The sequence below is a fragment of the Xenopus laevis genome, chromosome 1L (assembly GCF_017654675.1).
Source record: "Xenopus laevis strain J_2021 chromosome 1L, Xenopus_laevis_v10.1, whole genome shotgun sequence".
Classification (NCBI taxonomy): Eukaryota; Metazoa; Chordata; class Amphibia; order Anura; family Pipidae; genus Xenopus; species Xenopus laevis.
The window spans coordinates 186,780,475-186,804,740 of record NC_054371.1 but is presented as its reverse complement, the minus strand read 5'-3'; the positions used below and the strand labels follow the sequence as shown (position 1 = coordinate 186,804,740).

The following is a 24,266-nucleotide window of genomic DNA, read 5'->3' as shown; positions in this document are numbered from 1 at the left end:
AATACAGGTATGGGATCTGTTATCTGGAAACCCTATCCAGAAAGCTGAGAATTACTGAAAATGCCTTCTCCCATATATGCCATTTTATCCGAATAATCAAAAATGTTTTAAAATGATTTCCTTTTTCTCTGTAATAAAACTAAGGTAGGGTCTACTTGACCCAAACCAAGATATAATTATCCTTATTGGAAGCAACACCAGCCTATTTGGTTTATTTAATACTTACATGATTTTCTAGTAGACTTAAGGTATGAAGATCCAAATTACAGAAAGATCTGTTATCCGGAAAGCCCCGGGCATTCTGTATAACAGGTCCCATACCTGTAATAACTATAAACCTCCACCCCTAAAAACAGCCCACACCACCTGCAGTATATCAGCTTAGGGAAAATGGTTGCTCCCTAACACCACAAACCAAAAATAATATATGACCTTTGATCATCTATGCTGCAAATTCCTGTTCAAGGTGTACTTGAGTCCAAGAAATTTTCAGTGCACATTTTCAGGCCAAAATGAGCTTGTATGTTAAGGGACAGGCAGTTGCCAATTAGTAACTGGCAGGTGGCCTGTCTGGTTTTGGGCCATGTGAGCAATTATCCATAAGGCCAGCATTTGTACAGAACATAACAGATAAGCTTTTAAGAATACAATACAACCTAGGGATCTCGAATCCTTTGTAAAAGATTCTGCCAAATCCATACCTCCCAGCATAGCGCAGTGGCACTTGGATTCGGCCGAGTCCTGCTGAAAATGGCCGAATCTCCCTAAATACAACTGCTTTAGTGGAAATAAACAGCAGTCAAATGTTATTCTAGGCTCTCTAACCAACGATGGCATGAAATCTTTTGTAATTTAAAATGAGGCTATTGCTGCAAAGAAATATTTAAATATAACATTTAAATGTAAACAAATTATTTTCACTTAATGGTGTTACTGATGTTCCGCTCAATCACTGGAAACAAAAACCCATAAATATTGTTTTGCAAGTGCAATCCCAGAGTCACGCAGAACCCAGGCATTAGTCATTTTATAATAATAAATAAATATGTTATATTGTCTGATTCTGTACCCAAACAACATTGAATATTTTTTTTGTCATCCATTTATATATGTATGTTGGCCAGGAGGCTAGAAAGTGGGATAATGAGCATTTTTAATTTTAAGCTTACTTAATTTACTTACACTATTTAGAAATGTGCAGGCAGCAAATGGCCATCAAAGCTGCTGTAAGGAAATGTCAGCCATCTGGCATTTGGTTAAAATGTTTTCAACAGTGGCGGCGGAGAAGAAGAAGCAGTATCAACCGGCATTTATAATTAGTAAGAATTGTTAGTTTGGCCTTGGAAACCACTAGAAAAGCATTTTGATTGAAAAATATTCTTTGCATTTATATGAACAGCAAATAATGCTTTCTGCCTTGGAAAAAAATATCTTTATTTCTAATACAGAGGCTCTGGAAATAAAATGGATGCAGCCATTTGTGTCAGCACAGACAAAAGCACTGCAGATTGTTGCAAGAAGTCATATGAAAAAACTGTCCTATACAAGATATCATAGGGCTTTGAAAAAAGGAGAAGCAAGCATCTGTGCCCATGATAATTAGGTGTTTCCTAGAGCACAGCTTACCACAAAACGGTAATTAATTTGAAGGAGGTTCCTATTATACATACAAATTGAGCTCTGAGCTTGATATTGTGCCAATAGCTGACTTGGGAGAGTTTCAGCCTGTGAATTTTATACAGTGCAGTCCTTGGAACTTTCTCAGGATTCAGAAATAGTTACATGCCCACTGCTCGTTGGTAACACCAGATCATATTTGCTGATCCTGGAAAAGGCCAATGAAAGAGCAAAGGTATATAACTAGGGGTTACATAAGGTAAATCAAGGAGTATCAGATAAATGGGACATAAGATGCCAAGTGTCTTGATAAATCTCAACTTCATATCTACTACAATGTGCTTCCCCCTGCTTAGGTGGCTATTGGGCTACTTAAAAATAAAATAAATAGAGGAGAATTTTTGTGGTTTTAGAGGAAAAACTGCTGAACTACTTGTGTAGAGTTAAGTACCTTTGCAATTAACACATCACTGTTATTATTACTTATGAGCAAGGATGGTTGAAGTGTAAACAAATGCTTTCATAAAACCACCAAACAATGTCCATTTTCCAACTGATTTTTTTTTACTAAAAAAGAACCGTGCATCCCAGGGGCGGCTCCCAGTCTGACGTTGATACATCCTGGGTATAGTGCACAAAGGTAATCAAGACTTTATTAGAGGTTAATTGGGTCTGTTTGTGATCTTACCTAGGGACAAAGAAATCTTGCAGTGCAGTGGACTAAACCTATTTACTTTATATAAAAAGACACCTCAGTAAAACACAGCAACCTGATGCTCTTTTTTTCCTGGGCAGAAAATATAAAAGAAAATGATATACTGTACATGGATGGGACTGTTATCTCCAATACCCAGGACCTGAGGTTTTTCAGATAAGGAATCTTTCTGTCATTTGGATCTTCATACCTTAAGTCTACTACAAAATAATTTAATATGAATCAAGCCCAATTGCTAGTAAGGATTAATACTATCTTAGTTAGGATCAAGTACAAGGTACTGTTTTATTATTACACAGATTAAATACATGCATGGATCAATATTTCACTAAATAAATACTTAAAGTGAAGATTTATGGACAGTTAAATGCCCCTCTGACCTACCAGTTTTATAGTCTGATTCTGTGGCCTGGTCTCCACACACACATATTTGCAAGTCATCTGGTGGTACAACATATACCCTGGACCACCAGCAGTTCCATGGATTACTGCTATAGTGGTAGAGGAGCTACTTATACCATTGTGTGTTTTGAACAGGAGCTGACAGTTTTGCCCAACAGTAGAAGTCACAGACCACCCATTCCTAGGTAATCCACCATTACAGTGGAAGTACTGTTAGAGGAAGTTGATGCCTAATGCCCAACCATGTCAAGCCTACCAAACCTATCTGTTAAATTTGCTACTAAAGAACAAAGTACTATCATTATAATACACAACAGTCATGAATATCCTGTAAATTATATAGTGAATAAAGTACCCCCTTTTGTAAAATATAAGGATATTATAAGTTACCGAGAAATTTCATGACCATATAAAAACACGAGGCCAAAGGCCGAGTGTTTTTATACAGGTCATGGAACTCCGAGGTAACTTCTAATATCCTCATATTTTGCAACTGGTGGTACTTTATTCATTATAATACACAAGTTTCAGTGAGTCATGTGACAGAAATGACATCAGAACTCACCGTTTATAACTGATGACATCAGAACTCACCGTTTATAACTGATGACATCAGAACTCACCGTTTATAAGGATATAATTTACAAGATATTCATGGCTTTTGTGTATTATATCCATATAAATGGTGTTTAGTGATGTCATTGGTTATAATCAGAGCTTAGTGATGTCATCTCTCATGAATCACTGAAAATTGTGTATTATAATAAAGCACCCCCTGATGCAAAATATGAGGGTATTAGAAGTCACCTTGGAGTGCCATGACCTGTATAAAAACACTCGACCTTCGGCCTTGTGTTTTTATATGGTCATGGAACTCCTTGATAACTTATAATATCCTTATATTTTACAAGAGGAGGTACTTTATTCACTATATAATATAATTATTTTTTTTCTATAGCAATAATAGACCCATAGAAATACTAGAGCTGTGTTTTAAAAAAAACAAAGAGAGACACTCTGATCCTCTTGCTAGTACTTCTGTCTTCTCAGCAGCACAGTAGATAATTGAAAATGAAGAGGTGCTAGGGAAATGTCTTCCCCTCTGCTCTGCATAAATGAGTGCTACCAAGCCTCTAGCTACACTGCAACTCAGTGACAGACAACATTCTTCTGCTACAGAAGAAATAATGGAAACATATTACACAGTGGGATATTATTTTGCTGTATGGTAGCAAAATAAGAACACTATGTTTCTGAATTTAGATCGCTTTTAATACATGTAAGTAACCCATTGCTGGGTCACTGAACGCTGTTGGTATTAGTCAAACAGGCAAGGACATCTCCTGAACACACCGTTGTCTGACCACACACATCAAAACACATACTACCAAGGGGTTGTCTGGGACTTCTGAGTAATCTAGTAGCTAGTAGATCGCACCCTTAAAATATAAAGCAGGGATGCAATCAGGGTGTGACCACATTGTTTAGAAAAACAGATCCTTACCCTTATCAATAGCAAATACTATGTCCTTTCCTTATAGCTGGCCAAATGTATGATACTCATATCTGATATGACCAGTTCTAACTCACTTTGATCTGACTCATTTTAGCAAAAAAAAAAAAAATTGCAATTTTGTGCATAGTTAAGAAAAATCATGAATTAGTTCAAAGTAATTGAGAGAGGTCAACAGTATGGCAGTTGAAATCAGCCAAGATAATTGCAGAGCAGTCGGAGGAGACGAAAAAGGAGAACAGGATTCAAAGTCAGAGATTATTGTATCAGAAATTATTATAACAGAGAATGCAATGTGTGTATGGGGGGGGGGGTTCGCTTAATGAAAGCCACACATGCACATGCATGCAAGAGATGGTGGAACAGATGGACTTTATGTGCTTCAAAAGAAGGGAACAAGAATAGTGGAGAGGGATGTGAAATGACAAGAAGAAGATAGGAGCATACATACTCTGTAACCTCTGCTGGTTGAATGACTGGTGTGAGCAAGGCTACCAAAGAGAGAGCAGCCTCAATAGCATTCTCATTCATAGACAGTCAATTTTACTTCCTCCAAATAATGTCTAAAGATAGTTAACCATTTGCTCACCCAACTGCGTCATAGAAGAGAGAAGTGCAAGCAAGAAGATAGTCACTAAGACAGCAGTGTCTGATCTACAAAACAGCAGTCTATGAGGGGTTTATAAAATCTACAACTTGCCAGGGAATAGGAAAGATGGTAAAGAGAACAGAAACAAAGCAGCAGAATCACAAGCAAAGTGCAAAAATGCAATCTGCAGGGCCACAGAGATGGAAATAATGAATAATGCAGCACAATTACCAATAAAAGTGCAAAGTCGAGTTGGAAAGAAATGTATAATGCATATGAACAACAAGACAAGATAACCTACACACTTTACTGTGCTAATAGAAAAATACATTCCATGAAAATAATCACTTTAAATAGAGCATAATGTCAGTTAAATCTTCCATTTCTATTCAGTGATATTCACTGCTGGAAACACAAGATGCAAATCTGCAGCTCCATTTCACTGTACTGTTTCTCTTGTGTCTGGATCAAGATCTCCAAGGAATGTCAGCAAGCGTTCAAAGATCTGATGTTAAGTTTACCTATGATGCCTTGACATTAAGGATTAGAGCTGAGCTTTTGAACTGACAGGCTTGAGATCTGCATTGTACTTAGAGTGGTAGAGCTCAGAGGCATCATTTGGGTGACCCCCAGGGTTTTCATTCAGGATATTCTGCAGGTCAGAAAGTGACCTAGAATCTTGGAAGATCACTTAAGGAAAAGAGATTCACAAACTTCCATTTATCTTTAATACAAGGAGTCAATTAAATCTGTAGAGCATGACAGAGGCTGATACATACACTGGAAGAACAACAGAGCAGACAGAGTTACAACTTTGGGCCCTTTTTAAAAGGTAGGTTCATAAAAATTAGGGGCCCACAAGACTTACTTACAGGGGGGCATAGATTTAGACCAACTCAGTTATGTTAGGGACTCATTTGCCTCTGTGTTTCTGCATTGATTTAAATATGATGTTGACAGCATGCCAGAATGTATGCAAAGAGTGTCTTTTCCATGGTATGTAAACCTGAAAATAGATTCTCTCTGCTTTTCTGGAGATTTCATTGAATAGCTTAACACATGGCTGCTAATATCCTTGATTACAAACATATTACAATATTGTTTTTTTATTTTGTGTTTTCTACTTGTTCAGGGAATAAGCTCATGTTTAAAGAAACAGTAACAACAATAAGTGAAATCTAAAAACAACTGGACTTGCTGAGTAATCATTGAAGACGTTTCACTACTCATCCAAGCAGCTTCTTCAGTTCAACTGGCTGGTGTGGGAAGTTCTCGGCATATAAACTCTTCCACTAATCCAATCACAATGGCCCATTGTAACTCTTCAAAGAAGTGACATCTGAAAATTCACAGAGGTGTAGATTCTGTGTAGTTACTGTGATAAGATTATCCAATGTGTTATGCAACTCCTAGAAAGAGGTGTTACTTGTGAGAGTTGCATGTACACCTGCCTTTCCTATCTGGTCCCAGCTGACCCAGCCCTATTTAAGCCCAGTTTTCCTCACTTCCTGTGCCTGATTATTGGCCCAAGCACGGTGGAATGTCCCTAGTTCTCCAGCTCTTTTCGTTCCGTCTACTGTCCCTGCTCCTGTTCTCACCCTGTCGCTGCTCAGTCCTATTCTTGTTCCAGTCCTGTTCCAGACACCATATATTTACCCACACTGTCCTGCTCTGTCTCCGCCTGCACTCTCCTGTTCTCTTCGCCCACTCTGTTCCTATCCTGACTGTTTGCCTTCATCACCCTGACTTTGTTCCTGTACCTTTGTCACCCCTTTTCTGTACCCATTGGCACAATACCAGTCCTTGCCTGAAGGACTCATCTTCTACAGAATCCCTTACAACATTTAAAAATATAATGTGCTTGTTCAGCTGGCAGTGCACTTCCAACTACATATAAGGCCAACTGCAGATGATGTTCCAATTAATCTGTCCTCTGTGCTTGGCCATTAAACATGAAAACTGTGAGTTCCTTCCATAGTCCTTGTTCAGACTCTTTGTTCGCCATCTGCTTTTGACTTTAGCCTGATTTTGGACTTGCCCCTAGCCTCTGGCCTCATGGTCAGAACTAGGGGTAAGCAGAATAGGCACCTGCCTAGGGTGCAAAAAAGGGTCTTCTGCCTACACCTAGTCTGTGTTGGCTCCCCTCTGCCACCCTCCTCTGCTCTACCCTCTGTCTCTCTCCTCTGTGCCACCGTGCATGACATCATGGCGCATGTGTGTGCACCCAGGGGGGTCAGGGGAGACAGGTTGTCAAGGGCACCTAGTTAGATTGGCCCAGTCTTGTCTGGCCTGTTTAGTGGACCTTGTCCACTGTCTGCTATCTTCCCAAAGAGCAAGGGCACACCCAGCGGACCCTTTGCATTCCTCCGCCTGTGTTTTGTCTGCAGCCAGAGGAAATAGCATTTACAGTAATGGGTTCCTGTAGCTCTATTGCAGATACGGTGTCGGTCTGTGTGGAGCTACACTAAATATAATGACAATGCGGATAAGTTAGTCCTTTAAATTAGCTCTCTCCTGCCGTTCCTTTGCAGTCTCCCAGCTGTACGAAAATGTCACATAAAAAAACACAGTTTTTTTGGACCAGCGCCTAAAGCAAGCGAAGAGAGTGAAAAAACAGGAAAAAAAGGGAACAAAAGTAATAATATGGTGTAGTATTTTTTGTTCTTCTTGAAGCACCCTGTGTCCAGAAAGAAGGGGCTCTAGTGTGGGTTTTCCTTTAGATAAGACCTTTTTTAACAAACTAGTTATTCTAGAGAGAAATTATTTTTGGTAATATATTTAATTAATATAAAGAAATCCACCTAAGAGTATAATTGTATATGCTATCATAAGGAAGAAAACAATAACAATGGACCAAATGTTAATTTATCACATTTATCACATATTGTTTTAGAAATCATCACTGTTTATGCATTTAACTCTCCTTTAGCCAATTTCTACGTATATACAGTTAGACGTTCCCTAAAAAAACATCCATATATCTTATTATGTGACACTTAGTGCAGGATGTGTAGTTTGCATATAGACCTCTGTATAATATAAGAATGCAATGTCACCATGGAAACCTGTCCAATTCATCAACCCGGAAGTGACTTAGAACCCAAATGAAATGGTGGAATACAAGCTAGAACGGACCTGAACCCTTGACAACTAAAAACGGACAGCCTTTCAAGGAAGCTCCAGAGTTCTCACTTCATGCCTCTGAGGAAGCCAATTGGTGAAACGCGTCAGGTGGAAGTGACATCAGAGCAAGCTGCGGGGAAACACCACGAGGAAGGAGACGCCGGCAAAAAAACTTCTCCCTAAAAGAACATCTGGTGATAACTGCGAAAGGACTTGCATATATATGACTGATAACTCATGGAAAAATCCTAACAAGGACCTGAGAAGGAAGGAAGGATACTAGCTATTGTATTTTACATGCAACAACCCTATGGTAACCTTGTAAGTAGGCATTTTTGCCATAAAACGGTGAAGGCTTGTAAGGAAAAGTTACCCTGGTGGTCTAGTGGGCAGCGGGGTCCACCACCGCGCCTCGGCGTGGACGCCCGCTGCGCTGCTCCTTTCTCTCCGGTGCCGGCCGCGCGCACGTCCGTTTCTTAAAGGTGCAGTGACGTCAGCGTGCAATGGCGCCAAATTCAAACAGTTTAAAAAGGGAATTCAGTGTGTTTAGGATTGCCCGTTGTTAGGTTCAATTTGCCTTGTTCCTGGGTGCTCTATAACTTGAATCCTGATCTACTGTGTTTTGCCTGCTTGATTGACTCTTCTGACCTCTCCAATCCTGATCCTGCCTGTCTGTGACTATTCTGACCTCTCCAATCCTGATCCTTTGCCTGTCCACTGACTATTCTACATTTTCCAATCCTGATTCTGGCCTGTCTTGACTATTCTCTACTTGTGCTGGCCCGGCCTGCCTGTTCCTGGTGGTGTTCTTCCTTCCTTCCAGTATCCTGGTGAGACAATCGTGCCCCTTTGCTCGTCCAGAATCGTTTGCTTTGCTCCTCTCTCAAATAAGACCTGGCGGCATCCAATTAGCCGGGGGCTCCTCCCCGGCTAATTGGATGCCGGGGAGGCATTGGTTAAAGGCAGAAGTGAAAGCCGAGACCAGGGAGCTTAGCTTGGGTTCTGGATATAGGGTGCCGAACGTGACAAGGCTTGTTGGAATACTAGACTTGACTATATACAAGCTATAACCCTGCTGTAATCTTGTAAGTAGGCACTTTTGCCATAAATTGGTGAAGGCTTTTTGGGACACCAGACTTAATTAAGGCGCTGCTCCAAACAACCTGTGTTTTTTTTATATGGAGCTACACTAAGCAGATATTGCACGTTTTCACGTTTCTGCACAGATATCTGCTCAGTGTAGCTTCACTCAAGCCAACAACGGTGTCTGTCAATGGAGCTGCAGGAAAGACTGCTTAACAGAGGATTTATTTTAACACAAAAATCCACTCTGTGTGTTCTGAGCAAATGCAGAACGTGCCACTAGTCTACAATGTTGTTAATAACCCTACATTTGCAGAAAAGATTTTGTGAGATTGTGGAATAGCCTGCCAAAGCTTTTCCAGTTCAATAAATTCCATTTTCATGAGTAATACTTTTATCCTTTGTTTTTCTTAGAATAGGAAGATTGAGTCAAACTGTTAGGACCTGTTTTTATAATTGTCATCCTTTTGTAACATAAATATTTTCATAGGGCAGAGATTTTTGTCTTCAAGAATGTATATTTTATACAAATGTATAAGCAGACAGAATGTTTGCATTTCAGATTGATTTACCAGTGCTATTTTGAGTGATGACATGCATTCTTGGGACTCCACATAACCATCTTTGAGAAACTATTTCTAGAGGTTATTTGTATAGCAATACCCACAAGGAAGAATTTTCAGATATACTGTAGAGTTAGTACTTACATTTAAGTTTAAAGCTGCTGGTGCAGATGGTTGCTGGCTCAAGAATGCTTGACCACTGTGACAGTCTACTTGTATTTACATGTGTCCAAAATGCTGGCCTCCATAAATTGGCCTCGCTGAGGCTTGATTATTGATGGGGCAGATGGAGCTCCATCTCTAGGCCCATTTGCAAAAGCAGCACTGTCTATAGCGCGAGCACACTGTTGCTAAATCCAAAGCTGAACTGTAGGTCCCAGCACTGTACATAGTGCAAGCACTGAGATATCTTCCTCTGCAGAACTACAGCTCCCAGCACTATCCATAGCGCGAGCACAAAAGATGTCCAGTAAAACTCCATACCTGCATGGTTGAGCTTTCCAGGTTTTTGTGGAGTACCCTGCATCAGCCCACATGGCTATCAAACTCCTTTTAGCCCCTTACATCTTTGCATGAGTTCTGTCCACCTTCCTACATGAAAGTGAAAGTAGGAATTTTCCAGCAGTAATAGCTGCAAGTACATGGCAATCTCCTTTTATCCCATGAGGCTCCAAATGAAAAGGGGAACTTACGCCTCAGGGTCCCTACATTGGAATATATATTTAAGTAAATCTTGCCCTTTTACATCTCTTGTCTTGAACTACCATTTGTGATGGTCTGTGTGCTGCCTCAGAGATCACCTGACCAGAAATACTGCAGCTCTAACTGTAACAGGAAGAAGCGTGGAGCAAAAGACAGAACTTTGTTTGTTAATTGGCTCATGTGACCTAACATGCTTGGTTTGTTTGTGTGCACCGTGAATCATGCGATCCCAAGGGATGGCCCTTGTTTTTTAAAATGGCAATTTTCTATTTATGATTACCCAATGGCACATACTACTAGAAAAGTATATTATTATGAAAATGGTTTATTTACATGAAGCAGGGTTTTACATATGAGCTGTTTTATGCAATATCTTTTTATAGAGACCTACATTGTTTGAGGGGTATAGTTTTCCTTTAATAGAGGCAAAAAATCCTATTGGGTTAATTTAATGTTTACATTAGTTTTAAGTTGACTAAGGGGCACATTTACTTTTGGTCGAATATCGAGGGTTAATTAACCCTCGATATTCGACCCTCGAAGTAAAAGCCTTCGACTTCGAATATCAAAGTCGAAGGATTTACCGCAAATACTTCGATCGAACGATCGAAGGAAAAATCGTTCGATCGAAGGATTTTCCTTCGATCAAAAAAAGCTTAGAAAGCCTATGGGGAAGGTCCCCATAGGCTAACATTGATGCTCGGTAGGTTTAAAGTAGCGAAGTAGGTAATCAAAGTTTTTTTTAAAGAGACAGTACTGCGACTATCGAATGGTCGAATAGTCAAACGATTTTTAGTTCCATTCATTCGATTCGAAGTCGTAGTCGAAGGTCGAAGTAGCCTATTCGATGGTTGAAGTACCCAAAAAAATTCGAAGTTTTTTTAATTCTAATCCTTCACTCGAGTTTAGAAAAGATCCCTTATCTGGAAAACCCCAGGTCCTGAGAATTCTGGGTAACAGGCCACATACCTGTACCAATAAAATTGTACGATTATCTGTACTATCTTTAGGCGACAATTCTAACCCATATTTGTTCCATTGAGATCAGTAAGTGCGACAGTCAAATATGCTGGAATATTTTCCTCGGCTTGAAAAAAAATATAATTTTTTATACGCTTTTTTTGAGAAACTGACGCTTACTTGGTCTGAAGCAATGTAAAATAACGGCAGAAAATCTGGTGTTCACGTGGCCTAAAATATCACACACCTTGATAAGTTCGGCATTTATTTTACACAGCTTTTTATACTGTTTTCCCCGAGAATTTCATTTTACACAGCATAATATATAGACCCCTTAGGGCGAGGTTATACGTGGCGTATTTACGTTGCGTTTTTATTAATGTGCAGAAGAGCATAAATACACACACTATTGAAAATAATGGAATATACATGATATCAATTCCCACGGGGCACTTTCCAGCCAACATCCGCCACACAACGCCATTATTTGCATTTTTCAGCCACTACGCCAAGGAAACACTATTTTATTGAACTTTATGGGATCCGCATAAAAATTTCTCAAATTAAGGGCCCCAGTGACAGACAGGACCCTTTTTCCCTGACTACTCTCCACTGTTGTAATCTGCTTGTTTTCATATGAATAACGGTCTAGTGAGTCAAAAAACAACCTGCTTAAAGGTCACTGTAAAGCCAGCTGCCAATGAAGCAAGGCACTTTGAAATATTTTTAGGTATCCATAAATAGGCCTGAAGCTGCTGGACAGGCAACACCTTGTAGAACCTGCAAATAAACAACATATCAATTGCTAAGCAACATAAGCAGGCATTTGTAACTCTGCCAAGTACAGCAAATTAGGCCAAGGACCAACAGGAATGGATGGAATCTGATGGGAGGAGAGAGATCTATTACAAAGGTGTTGCGGGTGCATGTGCAGCTCACTGTTGCGGCACCTTTATAAGAGCAAATATGGTGCTAGTTTGCTGTAGGGTGCACAGAGTATCATTGTTTTCTGCCACCTGAACCACCAACCCTGTGATATTAGGAAGCCTTCTAGTTGATGACTGCACTAATGTACACGACTCATGCACATACCTCCCAACTGTCCTGTTTTTAGAGGGACAGTCTGTCTTTTGACAGCTCTACCCACAGTCCCTCATTTGTACTGGAAAGTCACGTTTTTCTCTTCACTGAACAGTCAGAAAAAGAAACAGTTTCTAACTTTAATTGGCTTTTGGCAGAGAGCCCAGAACAGCCACAGCAGGAGATAAGATACTTTTGTAACAATTTTGAGATAATCAAATAAGTAATTGTAACAAGATAAGATAACAGGCCCCTTGGGGAAAGTTACTCACAGCTTAGGGTAAGGGCACAACTGGAGATTCAGGGAGATTTAGTCACCCGACTACTAATCGCCTCTTCTTTGGGGCGACTAATCGCCCCAAACTGCTTCCCCGTGTCTTCCGCCAGCTTTAATGAAAAAACGCCTGTGCCAATGCATCAATTTCTGAAGTCACCCGCAGTCGTTTTTTCATTAAAGCTGGAGGAAGACACGGGGAAGCAGTTTGGGGAGATTATATGCCCCAAAGAAGAGGCGATTAGTCGCTGGGAGACTAAATCTCCCCGAATCTCCAGGTGTGTCCTTACCCTTAAAGGGCAATTCACCTTCATTAGCAAAACTGTAATAACTGAAAAAAAAACACAGAAATATGTTCAAACTTTCATAACCTCCCAAATTTTTTAAAATGACATGGTAATTAGGGGGTGTGGTCACAAAAATGTCTGTGGTCAAAAAAAAATTTCCCGCGATATGCGTGCCAACTTTTTTGTCCCTCTTTTTATTTCCACAATGTTGGGAGGTATGCATGCATAGTATATTTAGATTGCCTTAATTTGTAAAATTGTGGCCTCTCAGACAGGAATTGTAGAGGATACAAATGTTAGCAGGTTGGACTAGCCCAAACCGTCCCCTCTCCCTACCTGGATCATCCCCTTTTCCTGATGATAGGAGGAAAGTTAAGTAAAAACATTTGGGGAGCACGGGGGGGGAAAGAGTAGTGGTGGGTGCCAGGCCCTTGAAGTTAGTCCTGGTGTGAGCCCAAGACATCCCAGTTGGACTCTGATCTAGCAGCTGTCTCGTTACTAGGGTCCAGTCTACCTTAGCAACCAGGCAGCAGTTTAAATGTGAGACTGCAAAATACAAAGGAAAGGCCTGAATAGAATAGAAGAGAAGTAACAATACCATTTGTAGCCTTACAGACCAATGTAGCCAAATATTGCCTCTAGCTGCCATTTAGCCTTTAGAATAAGGAATTATTTACATGTGTATGTTAACTGGCTGGGGCTTAAAAGCTCCCTGCTCTCTCACTAGAAATGCTGTGTTTGGTGCAACATGTCTTACTACTCAGTCACACTGTTTGCTGGGGGACATGATTTTAAATTCACCGCAGACAGAATGCTAATAGGCAGGATAGAGTTCATGTATTATGAGAGGCCTTGATGTGGCACATGAGCATACATATGTTGGCCAAAGTGTGGTACTAACACTTTTTTTCATTTTTTTCAAACAAACTGCACTGGCAATCTTCCTCCTTTTTTTGATCAGCAAATGACCATCTAACAGCTTCTTTAGCAACATTTAATACATGCAGTAGCTCTTATTTTTATAGGGCCATTACCTATCATTAGGATGTCTAAGCTCAGGCAACAGGCAGCTGTCTGCTCTGTAATCTCACTCCTTATGTACTCTCCGCATGACTAGCCTTATATTTACTAGTACTCATTTCCAGCCAGGAACTTATTTCCTAGATTGTCTTCTTTTGGCTTTTGAGTACAAAATCGGGATAACCTTTATTCCATGTGGAGGATCTAAGAGACAAACATTGCCCTGTCTATAACACTATTTATCAAAGAAAAAATTACAGAATTTCAAAGATTTTTTATATCCTTTCCTTCAGATCCTTGCATTGTTCTGCTCCTCTCTCTATCTGCTCTCAGCTCCCATTACTCTCCCCTCTAGGCCCTGAGTTCAGCTTTGTTTCACCTTTTGATGAATATGCCCTTATAATATATGTGGTAGGGAATGCCAAGGGAATTGAAACAGAATCAAGGTTTTCCTTTGCACTGCCATTATATTTATACAGTGGGTATACTCTCCCACAGGGGACACATGGACAATGGAATTTCAGCAACTATCTTATTGCTAGGTTCCAAATTACCCTAGCAACCAAGCTGTGGTTTAAATGAGAGATTTGAATATACAGTAAACAGGAGAGAGCCTAAATAGAAAAATAAGTAATAAAAAGTACCAATAACAAGTGACACAGTGTAATGGTTTTTTGGCTACTGAGTTCAGTGACCCCCATCATGAAGCTAAAAAAAAATCAGAAAAGGAAGGGAAATAATTCAAAAACGTAAAAAAAATAAAAATTGAAGAACAACTAAAATGTTGCCATCTATAACTTATTAAATGTGAACTTGAAGATGAACTAGCCCCCCCCCAAAAAAAAAAAGAAGATGAACTAGCCCTAGTTTTTATTTAAGTACTTTTATTTCTCAACTGCTTGTATTCTAGCATGGAAATCATCTTGGAGTTCCACGACCTACATAAAATAACTCTGCCTTTGACCTTGTGCCTTTTATAAGGTCATGGAACTCCTTGATGACTTATAATATCCTTATATTATATATATATATATATATATATATATATATATATATATATATATATATATATAATTCAGTAAGCAGGACCCGCACTCGTTCAAATTCAGTGAAATAAAAGTGTCTTTATTCACAGGTTCATTTTCCGACAGTATATATATATATATATATATATATATATATATATATATATATATATATATATATATATATATATATATATATATATATATATATATATATACATAGGAATAGATCTGTATAATTATGTGTATATGTATGCACTGAATTAACTATGTAAATATATTCATAAATCTAGGTAACATGCATTAAAAATAGAAGTTATAAGTACAGTTAAAATGTGAGCGACATAGATAGTCAGTGTCTATCCACTGTTTACTTTTTCAGCCTTCCATATTGCATGCTGCTTCTGATACATGGACTCCTGGAATGTTTTCCTCACTTGATGCTCAAATGCGGAGTTATTTTCCTCCAGTGCATTAAAGATTCTTAAAGGAATGGGGGTCTTCTCCCTGGGCAGGTAATTGGTCCGTGGCCTTACTGGAATGACAGAGTTATATTTATGGTGCAGGTTTAAAGAATTAGTTAGTGTAGCATGAAACTGGAATTCACACCAGGCCTCTGACAGAAAGTTTTCAGTCAATAAAATAATAGTCCATGCGGAACCATTTATAGCATGTTCCAAAGTCTTGAGAATGCTCTGGCCAGCAGCCATTTCTGCAAATATAAATCCAGGTTTGATATCAAACTCATCCTGAAACATGTTTTTAATTCTCTCTGCTTCCTTATCATCAGTCGCCGCGTGAAGGATGACGAATTTGTAAAACACGTCTTTAACGGCATCGTTGGTCTCTTTTTCATTTATTTCCAGATGACATTTCCCATTTGACATCTTGACTTTGAAAGCCAGGCAGAACCAATGGACTTTTCTGGTGTTTAGTATGTTAGTAGAATGTTTTTCTTTTTCTCTGGCTATTTTCCTTGGCAGATATTAACTTCCATCATACGACACACATTGCGATAGTTACCAGTAAGTGCAAAGATTCTTGGAACACTAGAAATAAAAATAATATGGAAATGACGTTACACAGAACTATCTGGACAGACGTCATAGCAGTACTTGAATTACATATGAAATCATGCTGGTTGCAGATCTGTCAGCTCCCCCTATTTTCCTGGCCAGGGTCGGACTGGGAGGCATGGGGCCCACCGGAGCTACTGCCCCAGGGCCCCCCTCCAGCCGCTGCTGCCGCTCCGGAGTGCTGCAGGGGGCTAGTGCGCATGCGCGCGGTGCCGCGTTTGTGCGCATGCGCGCGGTGCCGCATTTGTGCGCATGCGCAGACATTCTATTCTACCGCGACCCCAAACAAAGTGGGGTCGCGCCGCCCCACTAAGTAGCGGATCCCAGTCCGACACTGTTCCTGGCAATTACCTGTTTAAAGCTGGCCATAGATGCAAAGATCCGATCGTTCGAATCCTCGACTTCCTCATCTCCTGACCTACCACTTACCATTCAGATCAAATAAAGTAGAACAGAAAAGATCAGCCGATGTTCTGCCCCTGACAGCATTGAAAATCGTACGATCGGCAATACACGCAGAGAAATTATTGGCAGCCGACAGAAATCTTTTAACCTGTCCAATCGACCAAATGACCGATCTCCGCCGGACTAAAAATGTCGGGACTCTCCACACGATCCGAAAATCGGACGAACCTCGATTTGTACGATCGGATCTTTGCGTCTATGGCCAGCTTTAGGCACCAACTAAAATACTCTTCTGAAGCTCTGTGGTTGGTTGATGTTGTTGTCATAAATCCATATGCCACAGATACCATATCATGTCATAGCATATCAGGCAAAGCACTTTAATACTAATGTGCGTTGGTAAAGGTAAAGGTGAGTGTTTAATGAAATTCAAGTTTGTTTTGGTGTTTCCTGATCAACTAAAATATGTTTATTGGTTTCTGATGACAAAGGATATTCAGAAAGACTAATTGACTCCTGAAAGAATACGCGTGTTGTCTAGTCCAAAAATGTTCTCTGCTGGTGTATTTATGCCAAGGGAAATATCCTTTAGGTGACACTGATCTGGTAGTAAGGACATTATGTTACGACTATAATCATGGGAGACCATCATGCATTCATAACAGACTTCAACATCAGTTTCCACATTCCTTGATATATTGACATTAAAAGGGTATTTTGCAGGAGTTCAACGTATACAGTATAATACCTGTGTAATCACAACCAACTATGTTGTGTAGCAGCCTTGCAAGGAAACTTTGGGCAACTTCAAAAAGCTAAAGCAACTTGTATGTTTTCCCATCGGTTTATTATTGCCAGTGGGGGGTGATTCTTCTCTTATCCATCAGTGGCCTAAGGGTCATTTATGTATGCCTGGATGTAAATACAAGAGTAGTAAGATGCTCCAAATTGCATGTTTTGGTGCCCATGTACACAGCCCTTGCCTTCAGGCTTTGTTGTACTATACACCACACTTTTATTTAAACAAAAAAAAGCTGACAGCAGCTATGTCCATAATATCTGCAATAGGCAATTAGACAGTACAGAGCTCTGCTGCCCCTTGAACAGGGCTGGATTTCAAGATGGCTCTCCCCTAAGCCGCTCCACCACTCACACCCAACATCTCCTCCCAGGCCCTTTCCATGCATCTTTGGACCCATTGTGATCTCTTGCACTGGGGACTGAGTGGGTGGGAGATTCAAACAATTTTTGCTGCGCTAGACCCGGGCCTGCCCTCGTGCCCACCAGTGCTTCTTAACTTGTGCATCTGAATGATGGGGCAAATTAGGGAACTCCTACGCGCAGGCAGGGCCCTATAACAGAGACAATCATTGTTATTTACACACATTTATACCTTCCATTTCAACAAGGAAAGAGGAACAAAAATAATTTTTTTTAACATTTCCATTTTATGGGCAAACCCCTTAATACCATTGTCCATTTTACAATATTTGGCAGGTAACAGTAGTTTTCTCATCATAGCTCATGCGCATAATGTGTTTCTGATATCACGTGCATGTGCATAATGAGCAAGTTGTGGCATTCGCTCTTTATGTGCATACATGTGCCCCAACATGGCTGATCCTTCCAGGAGCTCCCTTCTGGTGCGAGTGTCCTAGCGCTGGCGGGGGACAATTTTCTAAACACAAACTACTGTTACCCCCAAATGGAGTGCGGGCTCTTTTAGCCTGCACCTGTGGTTGGGGATAATATTTTTGGAAGAATCTCAGTTCTCCCAAGAGACTTGCTTAAATTGTTACAATTTTATCTTTGCCTATCTTAAATTGTTACAAATGTATCAAAGTGCAGGTCCTGAGTGTTCTGGGCTCTCTGGCAAAAAGCTTCTAATTTAATTTCAGAAACTTTGTATCTTTTTCTGGCTGTTCAGTGCAGGAGATCAAAGAGATAGTCAGGACATGTCACTAACAATTCAGGACTGTGGGCTGAGCTGTCAAAATCAGGACTGCCCCGTGAAAAACAAGACAGTTGGGAGGTATGTGTACTGCAGGAAGCTGCGCCTTGTTCTAGTGAATGAGAAAAAGGTTTCTTTATAAAGCTTAGCACAACATAACTGTGCTGGTCTGAGAGGCCTTTCCCCTCCATTTAGACCCTGCACCCGCATTACATGCAAGGTCCACAGATATTTCCATGTAGCAAGTCTGGCAAAATCTGAGCATCGCTCCACGATCATAAATCTGCACTAGTCTATTTACAAGTGTCTGATGAATTGATTTTCAGTGGCAAAGTTCATGCCCGAGGAGTAGAATTGCTAGCTCTTTGCTATGTCCAGAAATAGTTTGAGCTTACCAGAGTGCACTCCACGTTCTACATTACTGTTCTGGAATGAGATCTGCAGGCATTACCAGTTCTGACATACTGTTTGCTAACTGCTAAAATGAACCAAATGTACCAATTTGTTTTGGAGTGTTAAAGTGCAAATTGAATAAAGTAATTTGGAGTAACTTCAAAACTAAGTTTACAGGGGGCCTTAAATTCTTTAATTGCAACATGCACACAAACATAGAAAGTAGGAAAAATAGGTCAACATCTATTTTCCTGTGCCTATTTGGATTTGTGGGTACAGACACATATGGTTGAGTTTGGCACACAACTGTTATTATGTAGGCATATTTAGATGGTGTTCATCATACTGCAGTACATCGAATTCCTTCCATGCCTTTCAGAAACAAATGTATTTACAAAAACAAATACAAGCTCTGAATTACAGAGGCTCCATAAAAATTTTAGAAAAGGGAAGAAATAACATTTTTTTTTCTATAATAATAAAATAGTACCTAGTATTTGATCCAAAGATATAATGAATCCTTATTGGAGGCAAAACAATCCTATTGAGTTTAAATAATGTTTAAAATATTTTTTAGTAGAATAAAAGGTATGAAGATCCAAATTACAGAAAGGCCCATTATATTTGTGAATTGGACATAAATTGTGACTAGCATTTTCATGGTGGGAATGGCATCACTTCTGACCATGGCGTTGGCATGCAGTGTGCTGGTGCACGGCTGTAGCAGCTATTGACACAACCTGGGAACTATGGAATTACTGCAATATTAAGGGTGCAGAAATAGGGACACTTGCACACTATGTAGCAGAGCAGGCTGGTTGGGCGCCACAAGTTCAGGGAAGCGGAATGAGCATGTTTGAGTATCTTTCATGAATAAACATCTTGAGGAGAACTAAACCCTAAAGTTAAAAAACCCTACCCTACATAGACCCCCCTTCCTCCCCCCCCCCAAGCCTAGCTGCTACCTCTGGCAAATGTCCCTAAGTCTTTACTTAGCCCTCTGTGCGGATTCGGAATGAGACCGGTTCTTTGGGCAATTTCCGTGAGTTTTGGCGCATGTGCAGTTGTCGCGAAACAGAAAATTGCTCCAACTGCGCATCCGCCAAATCACCCTCCTGTCCCCTGCCCGGATTCCATGGGCCAAAAAGGTGGCATCCCTACAAACAATAATTCGATTTTATCAGTCAGCTGCAAGTACAGGTATGAGACCTGTTATCCAGAATGCTCGGGATAAGGGGTTTTCCAGATCTTTTCGTAATTTGGAACTTCATACCATAAGTCTGCTGAAAATCATTTAAATATTAACTAAACCCGATAGGATTGTTTTTCCAGCAATAAAGATTAATTAAATCTTAGTTGGGATCTAGGGGTTTTTGTAGATAACAAGTTGTCTAATTCTGGGCAGTGTTATTCTGTGGCTACTAAAGCAAATAAAGTTCTGTCTTGCATAAAAAAGGGCATTAACTCAAGGGATGAAAACATAATTATGCCTCTTTATAGGTCCCTGGTGAGGCCTCATCTGGAGTATGCAGTGCAGTTTTGGACTCCAGTCCTTAAGAGGGATATAAATGAGCTGGAGAGAGTGCAGAGACTAAGTGCAACTAAATTGGTTGGAGGGACGGAAGACTTAAATTATGAGGGTAGACTGTCAAGGTTGGGGTTGTTTTCTCTGGAAAAAAGGCGCTTGCGAGGGGACATGATTACACTTTACATTAGAGGACATTATAGACAAATGGCAGGGGACCTTTTTACCCATAAAGTGGATCACGTACCAGAGGCCACCCCTTTAGACTAGAAGAAAAGAACTTTCATTTGAAGCAACGTAGGGGGTTCTTCACAGTCAGGACAGTGAGGTTGTGGAATGCACTGCCGGGTGATGTTGTGATGGCTGATTCAGTAAATGCCTTTAAGAGTGGCTTGGATGATTTTTTGGACAGACAGAATATCAAAGGCTATTGTGATACTAAGCTCTATAGTTAGTATAGATATGGGTATATAGAATTTATGTAAAAGTAGGGAGGGGTGTGTGTATGGATGCTGGGTTTTCATTTGGAGGGGTTGAACTTGATGGACTTTGTTTTTTTCCAACCCTGATTTAACTATGTAACTATATCAAGTACAAGATACAGTTTTGTTATTACAATATAGAAAAAAAAGAAATATATTTAAAAATTTTGAATTATTCAATTAACATGGAGTCTATGGTAGAGTCCTGCGTGGAACCAATTTGTTAAACCCGAACTGCGAACTGCAACCCACATACTGACCTGCTTGGATCTGCTACCCGACCCACAAGTACCTTTTCTGCAACCCGCTGACCATCAAGAAACAGGAAGTGCTGTCATTGTAAACCGGAAGTGACATCATTAGAAGTAGGCGTGATCAGAAAAAAAGGAGTAAAACTCGCTATGGAGAAGACCCGACCAGCAAACCCGGAGAACCGCTGACATGGTTGTTGGGGTGTTGATAGAAACTGCAGCGGAATGGCAGCCAAGTTAGTACAGCACTGCTCTTGATCACACCAACCCAGCTTCACCCCCTCTACAAAGAATGCCGATCACTTAGGCGTTGAGTCTGCAAGCATGGGATGATCCTCCTGGTAGTTTTGTGTTGTGATTTGCTTTTTATTGATTTCCTGCTTCAAGCAACTATTTTACTTTCATTTTGAACTCACTCCACCCCACACATTGAAAACAATGGAAGCCCTCATACCTGAAAGTCTGGTTTGTAGGTTACAGAGATCTCGAATACTGCATTGCCAGTGTACAGCGCAGTTTTTGTTTTAATTTCTAGTTTTCACCTATTCAAAACTCCTGCTTGTATTTGATTATGACGCATGTTCTGCCCTTTAGTGCATTTGCCTATTAAAAAGGGATATCTGAAACCAAACACATAGGAGAGAAGTGTAGAGAGCAGCAATTCCCTTCCCTGACTCTTTTTTTTTAACATATGTATCTATATTATGCACATGAACCTGTAATAGCAGAAAGTACTTATTACATATTTAATTAAAAGCAGCCATATGGGACTTCCACCTGCAGTGTGAGTGATTAGGTATCTGTTCAGGCTGCAACGTAGCTTTAAATTCAGTGCAGTCTGCTGAATGCATTCATATTTGATCAGCCATGGAGCAGGTGGATTTCATATGTGGCTGCCATGAAAGGGAGGAGATGCATGGCAGTTCTGAAAGTAAATATTGCACTTGATCCCAGTAGCTTGTGTATAATGCACACCTATGTCGTTTTTCTGCAATGGAAGGTTCCACTTACCTTAGTGCGGCTCTTGTTGGAGGAAGTTACCGCTGTGATGTGTTAATAGCAACTGACTCTGAGGACAGGGCTCTTGAGCTTTAAATGCAGTGAAACAGGAAGTAAAAAGAAACACGTAACTAAAATACCACTTTCAACAAAGGAAAGTCAAAGAAATGCTGAAACACAAGTGCAGCACAAAATCGAAGAACTTTTAACTCACGCACCATGTGACCTGGAAGTTGTGGGGGGGGGGGGTGACATCATGAAACTATATCACATCATATTGCCATACTTTTTTGTGGATTTTTTTTGTTTCACTAATATCATTGTTTGAATTCCCAAGGACAGTTCCTTTTTTTTTGTCTCAGATTTGTGTCCATCGAAACTGACCAATTGGACTCGGAGATTCCAATGTTTAGAAAGCAATACTCGTATTCTAGAACAAAGCTAATGTTATTGAATTTAATTTTCTTCTTCTAACAGCAGCTTCCCTAAGTAAAAGGCCAGTCATTTAATAGGTGTACAACTTCTAAACTACATTCAGCATGTGCTTTGACATGCCACCAGCACTCAAGGGATGAGATTGCAATGCTAAACGTATCCTTCTGATGTCCTTCTGTCTCCAAACCATGCCCAAGATAAACAGGAGGTACTGATTCTGATTGATTGATCTGACTGGTTCAAAAGAACAGTGGTTATCCTCCCTAGTCTCACTAAAAGTAGAGTATTGATAAACAGAGGGACAAAGCATTCCAGATCACTGTAATCTCCCTGGGAGTATAAGAATGAAAGAGACCCTGAGCTACCCATGGACTAGGGCTGACCTCCCTACCTCATAGCTCTAAATCCCATGACATCCATACTGACCAACTGAAATTTTCCAAGTTGGCAAGTTTTGGGTGTATAAAAACCAGATGTACTGCCAAACAGAGTCTCCTGTAGGTTGTCAGTCCACATAGGGGCTACCGATAGCCAATCAAAACCCTTATTTGGAACCCCCAGGAACATTTTTCGTGCACAGGTGAAAAAGCTTGGGAACCCCTGCCCTGGAAAGATGCCCCCAACAGAATGTATTAATGCTGTTCTGCACCCCATTCTGTAGAACCAGATCCCACTTTCAGAAAATGTTAAAGAGGCCTGACATAGAGATCTTGTGCTGCTAAACACAAGAAAAGTAAAACTGAGAAGGCACACAAAGGGCATAGTATATATGCCTCTTCTTGGATTCTATAAGGGAGACTCCTTAAATTGTAGCTAATATTGATTAGCTACAATCAAAACACAATTATAGATCAGCGCCATAGTCTACAGAAAAAGACAAAATAACAGAACCCAGCGCAATATTGTTAATATTCAATTCAGCACCAGGGTGTTGCAACACAAATCTGTGTGTGTCTTGAACCATTGAAATTCTAGGTACAGATTTTTTCTTATGCGTTCTAAAGTGCTGTAGTGATTTTTAAAAAGATCTATTTCCATAATAAAATTATAATTAAGTAAAACAAGGTGCTTACAGTGCTTTCTTCAAAAGGTAGAATGAATTAAAGTAAGGCCCGGGCCTAGGGTAGCAAATTTTTCAGGGCTACATGCCGCCAGCCGCTCCTTAGGGAGCGCTGGGGACGCACTGCTCCCTAGTGTTCCGGCGCTTTCACGTCAGCGCTCTTGCGCCTGCGCACTGTAGTGCACAGCCGAAAGGCATGTAAAGACATTAAAAAGCAGAAACAGTGCACATAGTGTAATTCACCTTTATTTTTAAAAGTTGTTGCACTTACATAAATCACACTTCTGAGCATATATCAAACAATCACTTTCTCCAGTATTATGGTGCAGATTGTGGAGGGGAACCTTTGCAATACAAATAGATGGGTTCTGCTGGGATCTCCCTCTCCCATGTGTTCCACCTGTACATCCACTCACTGCTGCAGCCGGAAATGATGTCACACCTGACCTGTTTCACCAAGTACAGCTTTTTCCTCTGTAGAAGTTCAAGACACACACAGATTTGTGTTGCAACACCCTGGTGACTGCACTGAATATAAATATGGCGCTTGGTTCTGTTATTTGTTTTTTTGCCATAGCCTGTGGCGATGATCTATAATTTTATCCTGATTCAGTGGAAGAACTGTGAAAAAGATCGGCAAAGGAAAAAATTCTGAGGGGTTACTTTTCCTTTAATCTTGCAAATTTTGTTTTGCAACTTTAACTTTGTTATTGCTTTGCTACAATGCCTTTATAAA

The 24,266-nt window shown here is 40.2% G+C and overlaps 1 protein-coding gene across 1 annotated transcript; it reads right to left on the bottom strand.

Annotated features, from left to right (window-relative positions):
* Positions 1-15,184: 15,184 nt before the first annotated feature.
* Positions 15,185-23,185, bottom strand: LOC108717343 (TIR domain-containing adapter molecule 2). The gene is made up of 2 exons (XM_018264299.2): positions 22,048-23,185; positions 15,185-16,002 (listed from the first exon to the last, which is right to left on the bottom strand). The coding sequence occupies exon 2, from the start codon at positions 15,838-15,840 to the stop codon at positions 15,313-15,315; it is 528 nt and encodes a 175-aa protein (XP_018119788.1). The 5' UTR covers positions 15,841-16,002; positions 22,048-23,185; the 3' UTR covers positions 15,185-15,312.
* Between the last annotated feature and the right edge of the window lie 1,081 nt (positions 23,186-24,266).